Below are 16,997 nucleotides of genomic sequence, written 5' to 3' on the forward strand. Positions count from 1 at the left end.
TTGGTTTCTCTTTCCATGGCCTTTTATTACATGTAATTTTTAATGCATTATGATCTGAAAAGGATGCATTGATTATCTCTACCTTTCTGCACTGGATTGTGAGATTTTTATGTCCTAGTACATGGTCAATTTTTGTAAATGTTCCATGTACCGCTGAGAAAAAAGTATATTCCTTTCTATTCCCATTTAATTTTCTCCAAAGATCTATCATATCTACCTTATCCAGAGTTTTATTTACCTCCTTAACCTCTTTCTTGTTTATTTTGAGGTTGGATTTATCGAGTTCAGAAAGGGGGAGGTTGAGGTCCCCCACTAGTATAGTTTTGCTATCAATTTCTTCCTTCAACTCCCCCAACCTCTCCTCTAAGAATCTGGATGCTATACCACTTGGAGCAGACATGTTTAGTAATGATATTGCTTCATTGTCTATGGTGCCTTTTAGCAGGATATAGTTTCCATCCTTATCCCTTTTGATCAGATCTATTTCTGCTTTTGCTTTGTCTGAGATTAGGATTGCTACTCCTGCCTTTCTTACATTAGCTGAAGCACAATATATTCTGCTCCATCCTTTGACCTTTATCCTATGTGTATCCCCCCGTTTCAAATGTGTTTCTTGTAAGCAGCATATTGTTGGATTATGGCTTTTAATCCATTCTGCTATCCGTCTCTGTTTTATGGGAGGAGAAAGCTCTATTACCAAACTAATTTGTAGCAGCTCTTTTTATGATGTGTGTGTTTGTCCTTCGTTGCCGAAGAAGACCGTGCCATCAGAGAAATGATGATGACTTGCACTTGACTTTGTTTTGAGTGAAGGAGGGCTGTGCAGGTCACCAGCCTCACTTCTCCCCCACAGCCACCTGGATCCAGTGACCAGATGTTCATCAGGATGACTGGAGATGACCCAGGATCAGGAAATTGGAGTTAAATAATTTGCCCAAGGTCACACAGTTTGTGAGTGTTCAGTGTGTGAGGTGAGATTTGAACTCAGGTCCTTCTGACTCCTGCACCACCTAGCTGCCCCCTTTTTATGATAGCCAAGAACTGGAGAGGCAACTTGGCCCAGTGACTTAAGAGCAACCAGGACTGAAATCCCACCTCTGACACATAAAGTCAGAGCCCTCAAAAGCACTGAACCAGAAACTGGGCACTGCATACCATGCTCTAAATGCCTTAACTTAATTGTCCTCTGTTAACACTGATAAAGTGACGGATATGGAATTTCTTGTACATAGATGAAGAAAAGTAACTTCAGTTTCTGCCATTCTAGGAGGTATTCTGTGTTTTGTCTCTGACTTTATAACTTTAGGAGCTGTTTAGAGGCTCTTCAGTTGTGAAATGTTCATTTACTTTCACCAGATCACATACAAACCTCCAAATGGTATTGAAAAATACAGTGGCATAACTGATTCCAAAGTCGATATTGCCTAAATGGAGTCTTACAAATAAAGGCAGTCATTTGGAACATGATTTTTCTGAACACCTGGCATCCCAGAAGATCAAAATATAAATGAATTGTACTTATTCCTTAAATTGATTACTGTAAACACGAATATTTGTGGGTGCCAGAGGTGAACCTACAAAATTTCATTACTGGAAATTCTTCATTCTTTTTTCTTTCACATTGAACAGTAGCCTGTCATTATGTGTGGATAAACGTTGCAGCACTAACAAGATTAGCTATAAATATTAATAAAAACGGAGAAATCAGTTTATGGAAGCCCTTGGCTGGTTGCAGCCATGTTGACGCAATAACAGTCAGGCAGTTTGAATGTTTTGGTTTCTCTGATGTTTTCTCTTTCCTCTGATGAAGATAAAAGTTTTAATAAAAATGGCTGCCCTTACAGCTTCTGCAAACCAAATGTAAACCCTCATTCTCTCTCCTTTCTTAAAGTCTCTTTATTTTTACATCTGCTTAATTTCTTATATATATTATTATAATATATATTAAAATATATATAATATATTAATATATATTAAAATATATATATTATAATTTCCTCCTCCCTTCACCAGAAAGCCACCTCTGATTTAGGAAGGAAATAAAGGTAGGTGTGTGGGTGGAGGAAAGAAAGGAGAAAGGCAGGGAAGAGGGAGGGGGGAAGAAAGGAAAAAAGGCTCCTAAATGATCACCCTGTTCCGCTCTCTCTTTTCCAGTCTATTGAGGATACTTCTTAACGCTAATTTACTTCATATTAATCCCTTACTCAGAAGCCTTCTATAAAGCCCAAATTCCTTATCCTCTACTATCAAACTTAACAGAACAAGTGCCCTTAATGGACTCAGTCAAAAGGCCTCACCCAAGGACCTAGAGGGCCACATGTGGTCTCCAGGCCACAAATTCCCCACCCCTGCCTTAGAAGAAGCTCTGGTGGAGAAGAGCTAGAAAAGAGCCATGCAGAAATCATTAGAGACAGTTTTTTCCGGTGACATCACATTCTAATCTTCTGAACTGACAAGTGGCACGTTAGGAGAAGGGGACCTACTTAAGGAGCTTTCAGAGTAGGAAGATAATAGAGAAGATTAAGGTAAAATAGGTACAGGAAAGATGGTCAGGGCAGCTATGACAGTGATGCTACTATTGGGAGAAGGGCTACCAAACTTTTGATGGTGGGAAGACCAAAAGCTAAGGACACGACATTGGTGGAGCCCTAGTTCAGTTTGTACTCCAGAAGGAAACTGATCTTTCTACTTCTATAGAATGTTAGGATATTTCCTTTGGGAAATCACCAAGCTCCTTTAATGACCCCAAACTTCCCATAGAAGTAAAGCCCCATCTTTTTAATGCCAACATTTTGACATGGTTGTGCTATAGCGTTGAGACAATAAATACAACTCTTTCTGAAGAATAAATAAATAAATATTGTCATATTAAAAAATTTGTTTTTGCCCCATAGTAGTGCTCTTTGCATTGGACCACTATGCATCCCTTGCCTCACTCTTTACAGGTGCAAAGCTTTTTTAACTACCTTCCTTGGCCTTGCTATCTGCCTGGTAGCCTCACCTTTACTATATGTTTTGTCTTCCCTTGTTAGATTCTGAGCTCTTTGAGATCAAGGCCTGACTTGCTTTTCTATTTGTATCTCAGTATTTATCACAGTCTTGGGTACATAGTAGGGACCTTTTAAATGCTTTTTTTAGTTAATTAAATTTAAAAAAGAACACTATATTATATATATGTATGTATTATACATATGTTATTAATATTATCTAATACTCATTTGATGAATTCATTAAAAAATTAGTGCAATAAAATTGCTTTGATTTGAACTGGATCTTGACAATCAGAATAGGTTCACAAGATGAGGTAGAACATTTCATTGCAGGTATATGGCATGTGGAAGGAGAAAAATACAAAGCATATTCAGGGGATGGAAAGCAGACCATTTTGGATAGACTGGAGGATTTTATTTGGATTGTTGTGGCCAAAAAATTCACCACCTCATGGTTAATCTTGTAGTACTGAACTTCTCTGAGCTTAGCAAGGCTGATTCCTGAATGATATTTTATTACCAGGCTTCTGCTTGAAGTATTTCTAGTTTGGTAGGACTTTTCAGAGTTTACACTTTGTTTGTGTAGACTTTCAATACTCAAGGTCACCTTCATGTCATGATGAGTCATTGGAATAAGACTGTATAGGATAGTGGAGGTTGGCTCTCTGTTAGTATATGTAACCAGATTAGTTTACAGTATGTGATGCTCCATCAAGGGAGAACTTTCAAAGCCCCAGGAGTGTGTCTCCACTGCCCAACTTAATAGTAAATTTTGCAGATCTTCTACACAGTGAAACTAGTGTTGCTCCTCAGTAAAAAATGTTTTTGACCATTTTGTAATTTGTTTTTCATTTGTTTACTATAAGATTAATGGGATAAAAATACAAAATCTGAATAAAAAACTATTAAAATTACCAGGACAATTATACTTCAAATGACAGAATGCTAACCTTCCCACCTTGCAAAATGACCAACCAAATAAATAAATAAACAAATCAAAATTAACGAATAGCATTGGCTTGCATCTCTTACACACTGTATGCTAAAATGGTATTGGTATACGATATGACCCTTCACTCTTTTATTGTCCAGACTGGTATCTCACTCAAAGTGAGAATGTGATAAGACCTTAGCCTGAAAGGGCCAGGGTCTCCCTTTGCATCCTGGGCCATCTCTAGTCATCCTGATGAATATCAGGCCACTGGACCCAGATGGCTCAGGAGAAGAAAGTGACCTTGCACAACCCTCCTTCACTCAAATCAAAGTCAACTGCAAGTCATGTCATCATCTTGATGTCATGGTCCTCTTCAAGAATGAAGGACAAACACAAGGCGGCTTCATCCTGAGCTTTCTTCTTCCTATTTGTATCTCCAGTGCTTTGCACATAGTAAATGCTTAGCAAATGCCTTTTGATTCATTCATTCATTTCCTGGTGTCTTCTCATTGCAATCACAAACCCACCTGCCAAAATAATCTTCCCAAAGTACAAATCACGTTTTTGCTCAGAAATCTTCAGAGACTTTTTATGCTTCTATGATAAAGGAAACAAATCAGTTTCTTTAAAATGATTCCTCCATCCCCCAACTTCCTCCATTTAAAAGAATCCTTGGTTGTATCTAAGGTAAGGAAACAAACCAATTTCTTCCATATGTTCTTCCCTCTACCATGACTGAGGTCACATTTAAGCCAAAAACATAACCTCCCAGGCTGGCCTTTAAGGCTATTCACAGTCTGGCGAAATATTAAAATGCACTTTCCTCCCCCACACCATGCAGCCTCTCGGACTCTCTCCTTTCTTCTCGTCCTTCAGCACCAGCTCCGGTCCTAGATCCTCCATGAGTTTTTCATACATGTTAGTGATCTTTTTCCTGGAATAATCTTCTTGTCTTATTGAATCATCTGTGTATATGTGGTATTCTCTAATGGGGTCCTGAAGGCCAGTGACTGTTTCACTTCATCCTTGTCGCGAGAGTCTAAGGCAGGACTTGCACATAATAAATTCTTAATAAATGTTTCATTACTGTTAATGGCTTCTTTAAAATGGCTTTACTACTAAATGTACCTTTATTACTAACCTGTAAAATCTTTGTTGAATGGGTAAATTAATATGTATGAAATGAATCAACTAAGTCAAAAGTTTTATCGTAGGAAAGATGATCACTTTCTTTATGTTATTTCTCACTAAGATCTCATAACGATTTTTGTTGTCATTTTTTTCCATCATATCTGACTCTTAGTGACCCATTTGGAAATTTTCTTAGTAAAGATACTGGAGTGCTTTGCCATTTCCTTTTTTGGCTCTCTTTACAGATGAAGAAACTGGGCAAACAGGGTTAAGTGACTTGCCCAAAATCATACAGCTAGTATCTGAGGTCGGATTTGAACTCAGGAAAATGAGGCTTCCTGACTCCAGGCACTCTATCCACTGTGCCACCTAGCTGCTCTGATGATAGTAGAGACCCTTCAGCTTTCATATTCATGTAGAAATATAACTTCTAAAACTTACATATCCCAGGACCAGTTTTATTTACCCCTAGCAAAAGTCCGTTTGCCAAACATTGTGTCTTGAGCACAGCCTTGGACTTCTATTGTCATTTGTTAAGATGGTACATTTGGGCATTTTTGATTTCTAAGGAACATTTATTCCAAAACCTTATTTATCTTGCAATCAAAGGCACATCATTTAATTTATATACAATGACACCATAGCTGCAGATCACTAGAAATGATGATATTTAAATGTTTATTTAACTGGAAACTTCTTCTCTTTTTCTCTGTCTCCGCAGTTACTCTTCTACATGCATACATGGTAGAACGTTTTGAAGAGTACTTTGCATGTGACACAGGTAGATAAGGCAGATGAGATGAATAATGTTGTTTCTCTAGGTCCACAGAAATTGTTTCCTCTGAAAACCAAAAGGAAAATTGATCAACTTCTCCTTTCCATTTCAGTTCCTACATATGGTAACAAATGTCACTCCAGATGAGTAACTTAACATCCAAATTAGATAAAAATCCACAATAAAGTTCACACACAAAACTTACTCACCCAACTGATTTGTTACTCTTTATTCATGAGAACTGAAGACAGAGAATGCTGCAAAAGCTCAAATCTGCATCTCAGGGCAGGCTCCATTAGCTGGGGCTGTTTAGGTGACCAGTGTGTCAGGAGAGTGAGGAGGGTTTGGGATAAATGGAAAGAGAATAGTAAAAATGGCTTTTTAACTGTCCCTTTTTATAGAAAAGTCCCAGCTCTGATGTGTATCAGTGGTGTTTTACTAGTTTTCCTTGCTTGCCAAGACTTCTGGAAAAGTGACTGGGGGGAAGAAAGGTTTTATTTATTGTGTCTGCAGCCAGACCTATACTTTGAGGTCTTTGAGCTTTGTCATTGGTTGAAGGGACATCATAGTATTGGCAAGCACGCTGTGATTCCAGAGACCTGCGTCCCAGTGCCAGCCCTGTACTGACTGGCTCTTTGGCCACAAGAAACACAAAACCTCTGTGAGTCTTAACTTCCTTCTCTTTAAGTGAGTTGAATTAAATGCCCAGGAAAGCCCCTAGTTCTGAGAATTACTTAGTCATCAGAAAAGCCTGCGTCACGGAGTCCTGCTTTCTGTTTTTCAGGTTCTGTTTTCAGTAGTTCCCTGGTTTACTAATTTCTTCTATTTCCAAAGACCTCATCTGGCATTTCTTAAAAATATAATTATCATATTAAAGCTATTTGATAAAAGCTGTTTGAATCTAAAGTAAATTTGGTATCGTGGTCCTAAATAGATTTTGAAAACGTGAGACAGGGGAAAGAGTTTAAAATAATTTAAATATTTTCATTAAGCTTTACTTCCTAGGTATTCTAGAATTAACTCACTCATAGAGAAGCAGTTCCTTTGAGAGAACTCCTGAATTCTGATCTAATAAAAAAAAAAACTTCTGACACTTTATATTTCACAGGGTAAGTTTTTTTCAAATTATTGGTGATAGGCAGTCCCCACCCCACCCCAGGAATGTTCTCTCTGAAAAAAAAAGAAACAACATGTTGATCTGTGCGTTGTAACTGCTTTCATTTAGAATTGTTCAAATTAGTTTTCTTTTTCAAACTTTAAATAGTCCTTTATGTTTTAATACCAATTTTTCAACTTTTTTGTTGTTTTCTGTAGTTACTAACTATTCAATAAGCAATAAGAATTCACTCTGTCTGAGTAGGTTTTTGTCCCTTATTTTTGTCCCTTTAAAACAAAAAACAATAGATAGTTTCAAAACACATTATAGAGTGGATTTCCTTTTTGGATGTTCCTAAGAAATATTGTGTTTTGAACCAAATCATGTAAGAGAAAATTTAATAGGGATAAAGTTCCTATATGGATTTTAAAAAATCACCTCTAGAAATATAGGATGGAGAGGATCATAGTATCAGAAAAAAGATTTGGGCTTTTTGTTGACTACCAACTCGATCTGAGTCAGTGATATTGAAGAGATTTTGGGGTAGAGGTTAGGGGTGCAGAGACCCTGAGAATGTCAAGGCAGAGCCGCTTAGAATGAATTCATACGTTCAAGCAACCTATCAGTCAAGAGAGAGTTTATTATAACACCAATAGAAGTGGGTGAAGTCCCTTTGGGCAACTTGTATCCTAATGTGAGTGAATCTAGAACTTATATACAAAAAGATCACAAGAAAGAAATGCCAGGGATGCTAATTAGGTAATCTAGGGATCCAGGTGTCTGGGAGCTATAGATGGGAAAGTGTTGGAAGTATACCAGACATTGAGGCAATTGTCAAAGGCATGGATGTTGGGGAAGCACCAGAACCAGGATCCTTGGGTCTTTGGGTCAGTATCCCTGTCTCTATCCTGATAAGGGAATTCCAGAGTCACAGCAAGGGAAATTGTCCTCACAGGGAGGGAAGGGGACTGGTTATTTTCAGAGATTGGCCTTAGGTTTTTGGGGGTCCAGGTCCCACCACCCCATCAGTGTCATAGTTTAAAAAATAAACTAATGAAATCTTGTACCACATTAAGTCTAGAACGGGAGTGGGGAACAAATCCTTAAGGGATTTGTTCTGTGAAGTTTGGATTCTGTCAAAGGGCTGCACTTGGGGACCTAGAGGGACACATGTGGTCTCAAGGCCACAGGTTCCCCACCCCTGGTCTGTACTCTGGAACATGGTAATCAGTACTGAATTTCATATTTTAGAGAAAGGATGTTATCAAAGTAAAACTCTTCAAGAAGGATGACCAGGAGAGTGAAAGAACTGAAGACTGCTATGAAAGGAACAGTTGTAGGAAATGAAAATGTTTTGTTCTAGATCAGTGGTTCTCAAAGTGTGATCCACAGTCCCCGTGGGGGGTCCTTGAAAATCTTTCAGAGAGTCTCAAAAATCATGTCTCTGAAAGGTGAAACCTATTTTCATAATACTAAAGTGTTATTTGCCTCTAAAATACTTCTTCCTTTCCCATCTTTGTCCCTGTATAAGGCTGGATTTTCTTCATATATGTCAACCAAAACGACATATCATAACAGATTAAATGCAGAAGCAGAAGAAACTAGCTATTCAGTCAGACCCTAAAGAGATTTGCAAATATGTAAAACAGTACTACTCTTCTCAGTAAATTGCTACTTTTCATAAATAGGTTATTTATATAAACATGTAATAAGTTTATTATTGTTTTTAATGAATTAATATTTTTTTCAAAATTATCAGTTACTTCTAATGTAAATATCTATAGCTATAACTGGCATAAACTAAAGCTTTTGTTTAAGAGTGTAAAGAGGTCCTGAAACCAGAAAATCTGAGAACTGCTGATGTAGAGACCGTTTGGGAAAGGGACTGAAATATCTGTCATCAGGTATTTGGAGGACTTTCTCGAAGATGAGAATTAGGTTTGTTCCACTTGGTATTAGAGGACTGAGCTAAGCGCAAAGAATAGAAGTTACAAAGAGGCAGAGTTCAGGTCCGTCTGAGATAAACTCCCTAATGATCAGAACTGTCTCAAAGTGGAATGAGCTGCCTGGGGAGGCAATGGTTTCTTCTTACAGGAGGTCTTTAAATAGGGGCTGGGTGATCAATTGTCAGAGATGGAGAGGCTGTTCCCATTTAAGATAATGGTCGGTTGGGCTGGAGGCCCCTTTCCAGTTCTGAGTCTTCTATAATTCTGTGAAGTAGTGGTTTATTTGTGACTTAAAATGGCTAAGGCCAAAGTATTGCTATAGATAGATCTTTAGGTCAACATGAAACACAAACCTAGAAGTTAAGGAATGTTACGTATCTAGTGCAAGGAAGAAAACGATCATCGTTATTTTTTATTGACAGAGATCCTTCCCATACCTAAACTGTAAGCAGTAAAATGCATTTTTGGAAGCCACATTAAAACTTGTTGGAAACTTCATAGAAGCAATGAGTTATTGTACTAAAGCCTCCAAAAAGACTTAATTTACTCACTGGGAATTGTTTATAACAAGATAATCAGCCTCATAATGTAATGTCCCATAACTGTGCCAATTACATAGTTCCTATCCCTTTAGAGTTTATCTCTTAAGAAAATTCCAGATAAGTGTAGGCCTTTGATCTTTTTACAAAGTCAGATAAGGAAAAAACTAGCTATAATGAGTAGAAAATCCAAATTAACCTTAATACAAGGGAGACCCAAGTCACCTTAGAGATTTCTATCAGTCCTGTGGAAATAAAAGGAGAAAGGGTTTTAATTAAGAGAATGTATCATCTCCATATCCACAAATATTTCACAAATAAGCAATAGAACTTTAAAGTGAATTATGTAATAAATGTACTTGTAAAGTTAAGCGTAAAACCACAGAGTAAGCAAATTTTATATAAAGCGATCCTTAAACTGAAAAACCAAGTCTTAGCCAAGAATAAATAAATTGACATAAGATAAATATCATTGCAGCAAAAAGAAGCAGCCCTGTTAGAAAATTATTTCTGCCAGTGGATAGAAACTAACACCATTTTCTCAGTGCCAGGATAAACAGAAGTTGGTCCACCTTAGGTCCTTACAAGCCTGTAAGGCAGAACATAAAGATTCACAATCTCTTCCTGAACCACATTTTATTCTTCCTATTGGGATCTAGATTGTTTTAAAATTAAAAGAACCCTGAGAATGTTAGTAATCAGTTCCTATAGACTTTGTACAGGGAGAACCAAACTGGTCACTGAATTCTAGTCACTTTAGGTCTAATATTAATTCCTTAATATTTAGACTCTGCTATAACCTCAGTCAGTTAGCATTTAAGTACCAACTATATGCCAGCCTGTGTTCACAGTACTAATAACCATGGTATCAACAACCTACTAACTTCCTATCTTAATTATGTGTAGTATTCTTTTTGTGTTCTTATGTGTATGGACTTTTTAATACCTTAAAATTAATAAATTTTAAAACCTTTTGTGAGTTTAATGACTGTTATTATTCTTCTAGGAACTCAATGGAGAGAAAATCAAACAAAGGATTTAAAGAAAGTTCTTAAGGACATCGACAAAGAAGTCCCATTGGTATTTGTCAGTGGAAACCATGATATTGGTAATGTTCCTACATCAGAAACTATAGATGAGTATTGCTGTACTTGGGGAGATGACTATTTCAGTTTCTGGGTTGGAGGAGTGCTTTTTCTTGTCCTGAATTCACAGTTATATGTTGATTCCTCTAAGTGCTCCAACTTGAAACAGGCCCAAGACCAATGGCTTGACAGCCAGCTAGCAATGGCCAAACAGAGGATGTGTAAGCATGCCATTGTATTCCAGCACATCCCTCTTTTTCTCAAAACTGCCGATGAAGAAGATGATTACTTCAACATAAGTAAGCCAATACGCCAAGAGTTAATGGACAAGTTCACCGATGCAGGTTGGTATTTTTTGTACTTTTACAATGTTTTTTCTTGATTTTCCTCATTTTATCTTATGAATGTTATTTCTACCTTTTGAAGAAATTAAATGAACCTAGGGTTTAAAGTGGTGGAGTACACAGCATTGATATCCATTTTAAAAAAATAATGTAAGGGGAGGAAGTATGGTGTCTAGATAGATGGAAACCTGGATGTTTCAGAGGAAAAAAGCCATCATGTAAAGAATACTGGTCTTGGAGTCAAAACATCTGGTTTTCAGTCATGACTCTGCCACTTACAAATCTTGTGACCTTGAGCTATTCCTTTCCTTTTCTCGACCTCAGTTTCCTTTTACCAAGAATGAAGGGAATAGACTAGAAGTCTCTAAGAGCCTTCCAGTTCTTTGATTCTCTTAGATCTACGCTGTAAGTAAAGCCTCAAGGGAAGGCACGAAGAGCCCCCTTTAGACAGTCATCAGCTTAGCTTCATCCTCTGAGAAAGTAACTGTGATAGCTTTTATCATCTGTACACAGAACAAGTACAGTGAAGGAACATACCTTCCCATTCCCACAGACTGCATGTGTTTATACAAGGAGGTTATCTGAATAGATGAGAGAGAAGAGTAACACTTATTTTTAGTATCTAAGAAACATTGAGTAGTGCCGTTAATGGGGAGATACAAAGAAGATATTTAATGGTTGCTTTGGTGAGGTGAACTAAGTTATTCCCAGCATTTTATAATTAATAATACATTTTACCTGAACCCTAAACTTGTGAAGATGTAGTTAGATATAATCTACTGTATTTTTGTCACAATCACAGGTGGGTATTTGTTTGGGAGGGAATAGTGGGTTATATCTAATGGGCTAACCTTACAAAGAAATTTGATAATAATAAAGTAAAGAGGTTTCGTTGCAGAAGATTGTTCTCAATATTAGGAAAGTAATTATTACTAAAAAAAAAAGAAAGAAAGTCTCCCCTCCCAAAAAAAACCCTCAATAGATTCCTTGTAATCCTTGTTCCCTAACTATGGTAGCATTTACTTGTGAAGAGTAATATGCACTTCTCTGTTTGGGAAGATTTTTACATAAAGCAGGCATAATAGGAGACATTTTTTAACTGTAGCATGGTGCTGTAGTCGGGCAGTTTCCATTAGGGTTGTTGAATTTTACTCCATGCTTGAAGTAGTGCAGAAAACCATCTCAGTGACAAATGAATGAAGTGTCAAGATGGCATCAGAGCCTCTTTGTTTCATTGCCATGGACTTTTACAGCAGGAAGTAATTGTCAGTGAGAACACTTAATTTTGCTGAAATTATTTCTTTCCTATCAAATGTTAAACCATGTAAATGTCATCGGTATGGCAGACATTTATTTGTTAATGTAACATTGACTTCTGCTCCTTATTCTCTGCTTTTGTGGAACTGCCTTTTGATCAGAAGGGAAGACCAGATTTCCCTGCAGACCTAAACATTCTATGTAAGCACAAACCTAGTACTTCACCTCACCTTAAGAGACTGAAATTTAGGTCTGAGCACAGCTGCCTCTTCCGGTATATAAACTGTCATGTCATGACGAATTCTTAATGACTCTGAAATCTCACCTTGGAGAATCTAGAAACAGAGGGCATCTTTCAAACAGGGTCTGCGTTAACCCTTGATTCTGATTTTGTCAGCTCAACAGACCTTCCCTTTTAATTACTTTATAGCCCCCCCATAACCCCCCAAAAAAGGCAATTATGGGAAAAGAAGCTTAGGGTTTCATGTCAATAGGTGAATTATATGTTTGGCTTAGAAGTGTAATTAGATGGGTTATAATGATACATGTAAACATCTATGAGTAATTCAAAAAATTTCTTGGTTAATAGCAAATTAATTTCAACTCATTTTGGAAAGCCAGAGGGTCAAGTGATATTTTGTAAAAATTTATTAACTTAAAGACCATGATAAAAATTATAGGTGATGATGGCAGATTGTATTTAATATTGCCTCAGGCTTTTTCTGAGTAGTATTTTTTCTAATACTATTTCAGTCTCATTTTTCTAGTTGTGCCGAAATGCCAGTACTCAAAAATATGTCAAAAGCTCATCAGAATATTAGGATAGCTTTTAATTATGATAATTGTGTTGTGATAAAACATCCTTTTAAAGAACAAATCCCTCCCCAAACAACCATGGAGGCCAAACCCAGATCCTTTGTAGCTATTTTAATGAATAATTCTGAATCATTGTGTGGGTGAATAAATGATTTAATAAGGAATACCAATAATCTTCTCACATTGTTGTATTAATTTTTTTTTAAATGAGAGGAGGCCCGAGAAGAGAAGGAGGCAGAAGCATACAATAGGGCAACTAAAGAATGCTGGGATGGGTTCTCTTAATCAGAGATGGGAGCTCTTCTTGTCTACAGGTTTCCTTAGTAACAGATACATTTTTCCGACGTTTTAAGTCTCATGGAAAACCTCCTTTGTATGTGTACGAAATGTTGTCAGTAGATAGTGTAAATAAACAGTTTTATGGTAGGACAGATACACAGATATGAAATTGCTCCAGTTACATTGTATCTTTTTGTCTTGCTCAGGAATAAATAATTTCATCAAATTCACAGTTAGGAAAATTAGTTTTCCTTTTAATTCACTGGATACCTGTTTTGAGTTCTCAGAAAACAGACAGTAGACAACGAAGCTCCATTTGTACTTGTATTTTTCTTTAGCCATTGTATTTTTTCAGCATGAAATTAATATCCTGAGCAATTGATATGTATAGCAGTTTTTAAAAACTAAATTTAAAAAATTAGCTTTTCAGTGAACATGCTTCCCCTGATGTCCTTTGTGCCTCTTTCTCTCCTCAACATAGTACTTAGAACTGTTTTAAAATGCTGCAAGCAAATTTAATACTTATTTAAAACTCCAGTAGGTTGATTTTTTTCCCTGCTAAAAGTTCATAAGGCATTTCATAGAAATGGAGATTTTTCCCCCAGTATTTTTGCTTTCTTTTCTAAAAACAGAAGTGGAAGGTAGTACAAGGGAGAATGTTGTAAGACAGTGGTGGTTTTAGAATCATCAAAATTTGGAAGACAAAATGCATAGTTTATAGAGCCTATTAAAAGTCAGGTTTCATAGTCATCCTAAGCCACAAAAGCTTGGTTCCATATCTAGTCACCAGCACAGACTGGGGAAATATTCTCTGCTGACTTTCAGGTGGAAAATTTCATTACCCACAGGAATATTTCCTATGTCAAGTCCTGAAAGTCTTAAGAAATCATAAATAGTTCTGTGCCAGTTAATAGGGATGCTCAAGAACTACCATTAAAGCAATTCCCAGAATATTTCAGAGAATATCCTCCTTCCCCCCACCTTCAAAATATTGTAACTTGTAGAAGGACCACTATGCAGTTGCATTGACATACCTTACATGGGCTGTGTAGAAAAACTTCTTAGCAAAATCTGCTTATTATTCATATTTCCTTCTCTGAAGGAAAAATTCCTCTGAAATTCATTCATGTATGGCACTAAACTTTTGTTTTTAACCTACACAACTTTGATTTATTGGCAAACAAGCTTATATGCAAACTTTGTACCATATATCGTACACAATGTTCATTTTTAAGTTCCTCACCTAAAAGTCAGGAAGCAAAGTTGGCAACCATATGTTGTTGTCCCTAGTTTCAAATTCATTCCTTAAGAAAATATTTCAGCGACGTTTTACCGATCTTCAAATTAAAAAACAGAGAAAGAATAATAAACAGTCCCTTTATTAACATTTTCACAATATGAAGCCTCTAGGATTAAATCCACGTCAGTAATTTTAGCCTCTTGATTTCATTTTCCAATTTTAAATCTCACTTTGATGAGGTTAGCTCCATTTTTATGTTACAATCAATTCTGTGTAAACATCATGTTTTAGTCATTTGATGTCTGTATTTCATTCACTGTAAACCTAGATAAAAGACCAACTGAAGAAACTACATCTGGTGCAAAGTGATGAATTGCATTCCTCACATTGGAGGTATACTTAACAGTTGGGCTAATTAAACTTAAAATCGTGTCCTTATGATAAATATTTATGAATTGAGAATCTGGTGCTTGTAAATGTGTACTGTTATATTTTGAAGTTAAAAGGATAACTCTTCCATGGAAAATAATTTTCTTTATTATTTTGTTGTTTTCTTTCCACCTGCCTCCCCCTCCCCCTCCAAAAAACAATGATTTTTGGAAAGTGATGTTTTTGTTTCAAGTGTTGCAAATGAGGAAGGACACGAAAACACTGACCTGGCCTAACTAGATCAAGACTTAGTGAAATGAAAATAGAAGAGTTACTGCTTTTAGTTCATATTAACAAGAATCAGTCTAATTTTGCAATTACCAATTGTTTTCAGCACTAAAAATTCTAGTTTCTGAAATCTGAATAAACATTTTTACATGCTAGATGCCATTTTTTTCTACTTACTTGTGAGGGGCGCTCTGGACCTGGGCCCCCCCTGAGAGGATAGGAGACGCCCAAGGGTCTGGACCTGCTGACGTGGCTTTGCCACGGTGGCACTGCTGACGCGGCATTGCCACGCTGGCACTGGGGCGGCTCTACTGGACTGGGCTGGGCTCCGCCCTCAGGGAGGAACTGGGGAGGGGCTTACCCGGAATAGGAGGGTGAGTTCTGGGGGATATAAGGCAGAACACGGAAGGGGAACGGGGGGGGGGGGGGGGGGGGGGAACTTCTGGCTGACTATCATGTAATAAAGGTGCTCTTATCCACCTCCGGAGTTCTGCCTGATAATTTCTCCCCCTGATCCCCAAGGGGGGAGCCAGAGACGTCTGAAGACCCTGGGCAGGGTGAGTTGATGCGGTGGTCGGGGTTCCGCCCCTGACACTTACTAGAAATTAGATGTAACTATAAGGGGTAGTTTTCTCTTCATCGTAAGAAGAGACTTGTTGATATCCTAATTTGTGAGACAGCATGGGGCCCTGGAGAGCAAACTTCTGTGTCAAAATGACCTGAGTTCAATTCCTCCTTCAGATACATGTTGGCTCTATGACTCTTAGCAAATAATTTAACCTCTATGTTTCCTAGGAAACTAACTCTCTAATACTTTAAATTGCATCTTTTTATCCTCAATGCCTAGCAGAGTGCCTCACATACTCTCTGAAATAAAAAAAAAGGATGACAAATTGTTCTTTCACCGTGTGTGTATGTGTGTGTGCGTGCTATGTACATATATTCAATACATATACATGTATTCAATTCATATACATATATATACACATACACAATAACATTCCGGTTCTTTGAACTGACTACAAATTACCCAAAAAGAATTATTTTTAGAGAATAGTTTACACTGTCATGTACTTGTGGTCAAATATCTTGTGGCTCTTTAGGTTTAGTGGCTCTGTAACTTTTTAACATCAACTCTCTCAGTGTCCCAGAAGGTGCAGTTTTGGGTCACATTAGTGTAGCCAAAAATGAGTTTTCTTAGAACTGTAGTAATAGCTATAAATCAATATTTATTGATTTGTTTGTATTGATATCTGGGAATAGAAAGAAAGTTTAAAAAAAAAGAAAGTCCCAGCTCTCAAACAGCTCATAGAATATCTCTTAACTATTGTCAGGGTTCCATGTTGTAAATGTATATGTCACATTAGAATTTCATTGATAGAATCAGAATTTTAGAGTCAGAAAAGACTTTATCTCTGAGAGAAGTGACATGTGGATTGTTTGATCAACAAAATTTGATCAATATTCAGTAATTCAACTCTAGGATTCTTCTTTAGCTTGTATAATTGCTTCAACCCTCCACTTCATATTGCATGTATGAAATGTACTTTCCTTATACATTAATGGTGCTACTGATCTGTCCAATAGAATATGCCCTGAGTTGTTTTCCTTATAGAGATAATAATGGATTTGTAGTGGTCTACCCATACTCTTGCTTTGTTTCCTTTGTGACCAGTTGCATTCATATCAAAGAAAACTGACTAGAGTTGAGAGACCATCTGTGACCATGGATCTGAATAAAAATTAGCTGGTTCAGTCAATAATTGAGACTATGACCATGTGCTCATTGGCATGGTATTGTAATCAGTTGGCTTAGAAGTGTGAGTCACAGTTTGGTAGGAAAGGATTCCTGGGTAGGTACTCTGGTAAACACTTATTAACTAACTTTAAAACATGTCATGCCTGTCA

The 16,997-nt window shown here is 37.1% G+C and overlaps 1 protein-coding gene and 1 long non-coding RNA gene across 7 annotated transcripts in view; one reads left to right on the forward strand and one right to left on the reverse strand.

Moving 5' to 3' along the window:
• The window catches only part of CPPED1 (calcineurin like phosphoesterase domain containing 1), a 133,564-nt gene that overhangs the window by 88,331 nt on the left and 28,236 nt on the right, over nucleotides 1-16,997 (forward strand). Inside the window, exon 3 of the mRNA XM_072609917.1 lies at nucleotides 10,418-10,840. Within this exon, the coding sequence (XP_072466018.1) occupies nucleotides 10,418-10,840 (423 nt within the window). The remainder of the gene's footprint in view (nucleotides 1-10,417; nucleotides 10,841-16,997) is intronic.
• Nucleotides 5,720-15,511, reverse strand: LOC140504662 (uncharacterized). 6 transcript variants are annotated; one of them, XR_011967191.1, is made up of 5 exons: nucleotides 15,267-15,511; nucleotides 11,378-14,529; nucleotides 9,611-9,656; nucleotides 6,040-6,135; nucleotides 5,720-5,896 (listed from the first exon to the last, which is right to left on the reverse strand). It is a non-coding gene; the product is annotated as an uncharacterized lncRNA (long non-coding RNA). The 6 variants fall into 6 exon arrangements; XR_011967186.1 differs by having other exon boundaries at nucleotides 6,040-12,432; nucleotides 14,436-14,529; XR_011967189.1 differs by having other exon boundaries at nucleotides 6,040-9,656; nucleotides 12,328-14,529.

Source organism: Notamacropus eugenii, chromosome 1 (genome assembly GCF_028372415.1).
Source record: "Notamacropus eugenii isolate mMacEug1 chromosome 1, mMacEug1.pri_v2, whole genome shotgun sequence".
Lineage (NCBI taxonomy): Eukaryota > Metazoa > Chordata > Mammalia > Diprotodontia > Macropodidae > Notamacropus > Notamacropus eugenii.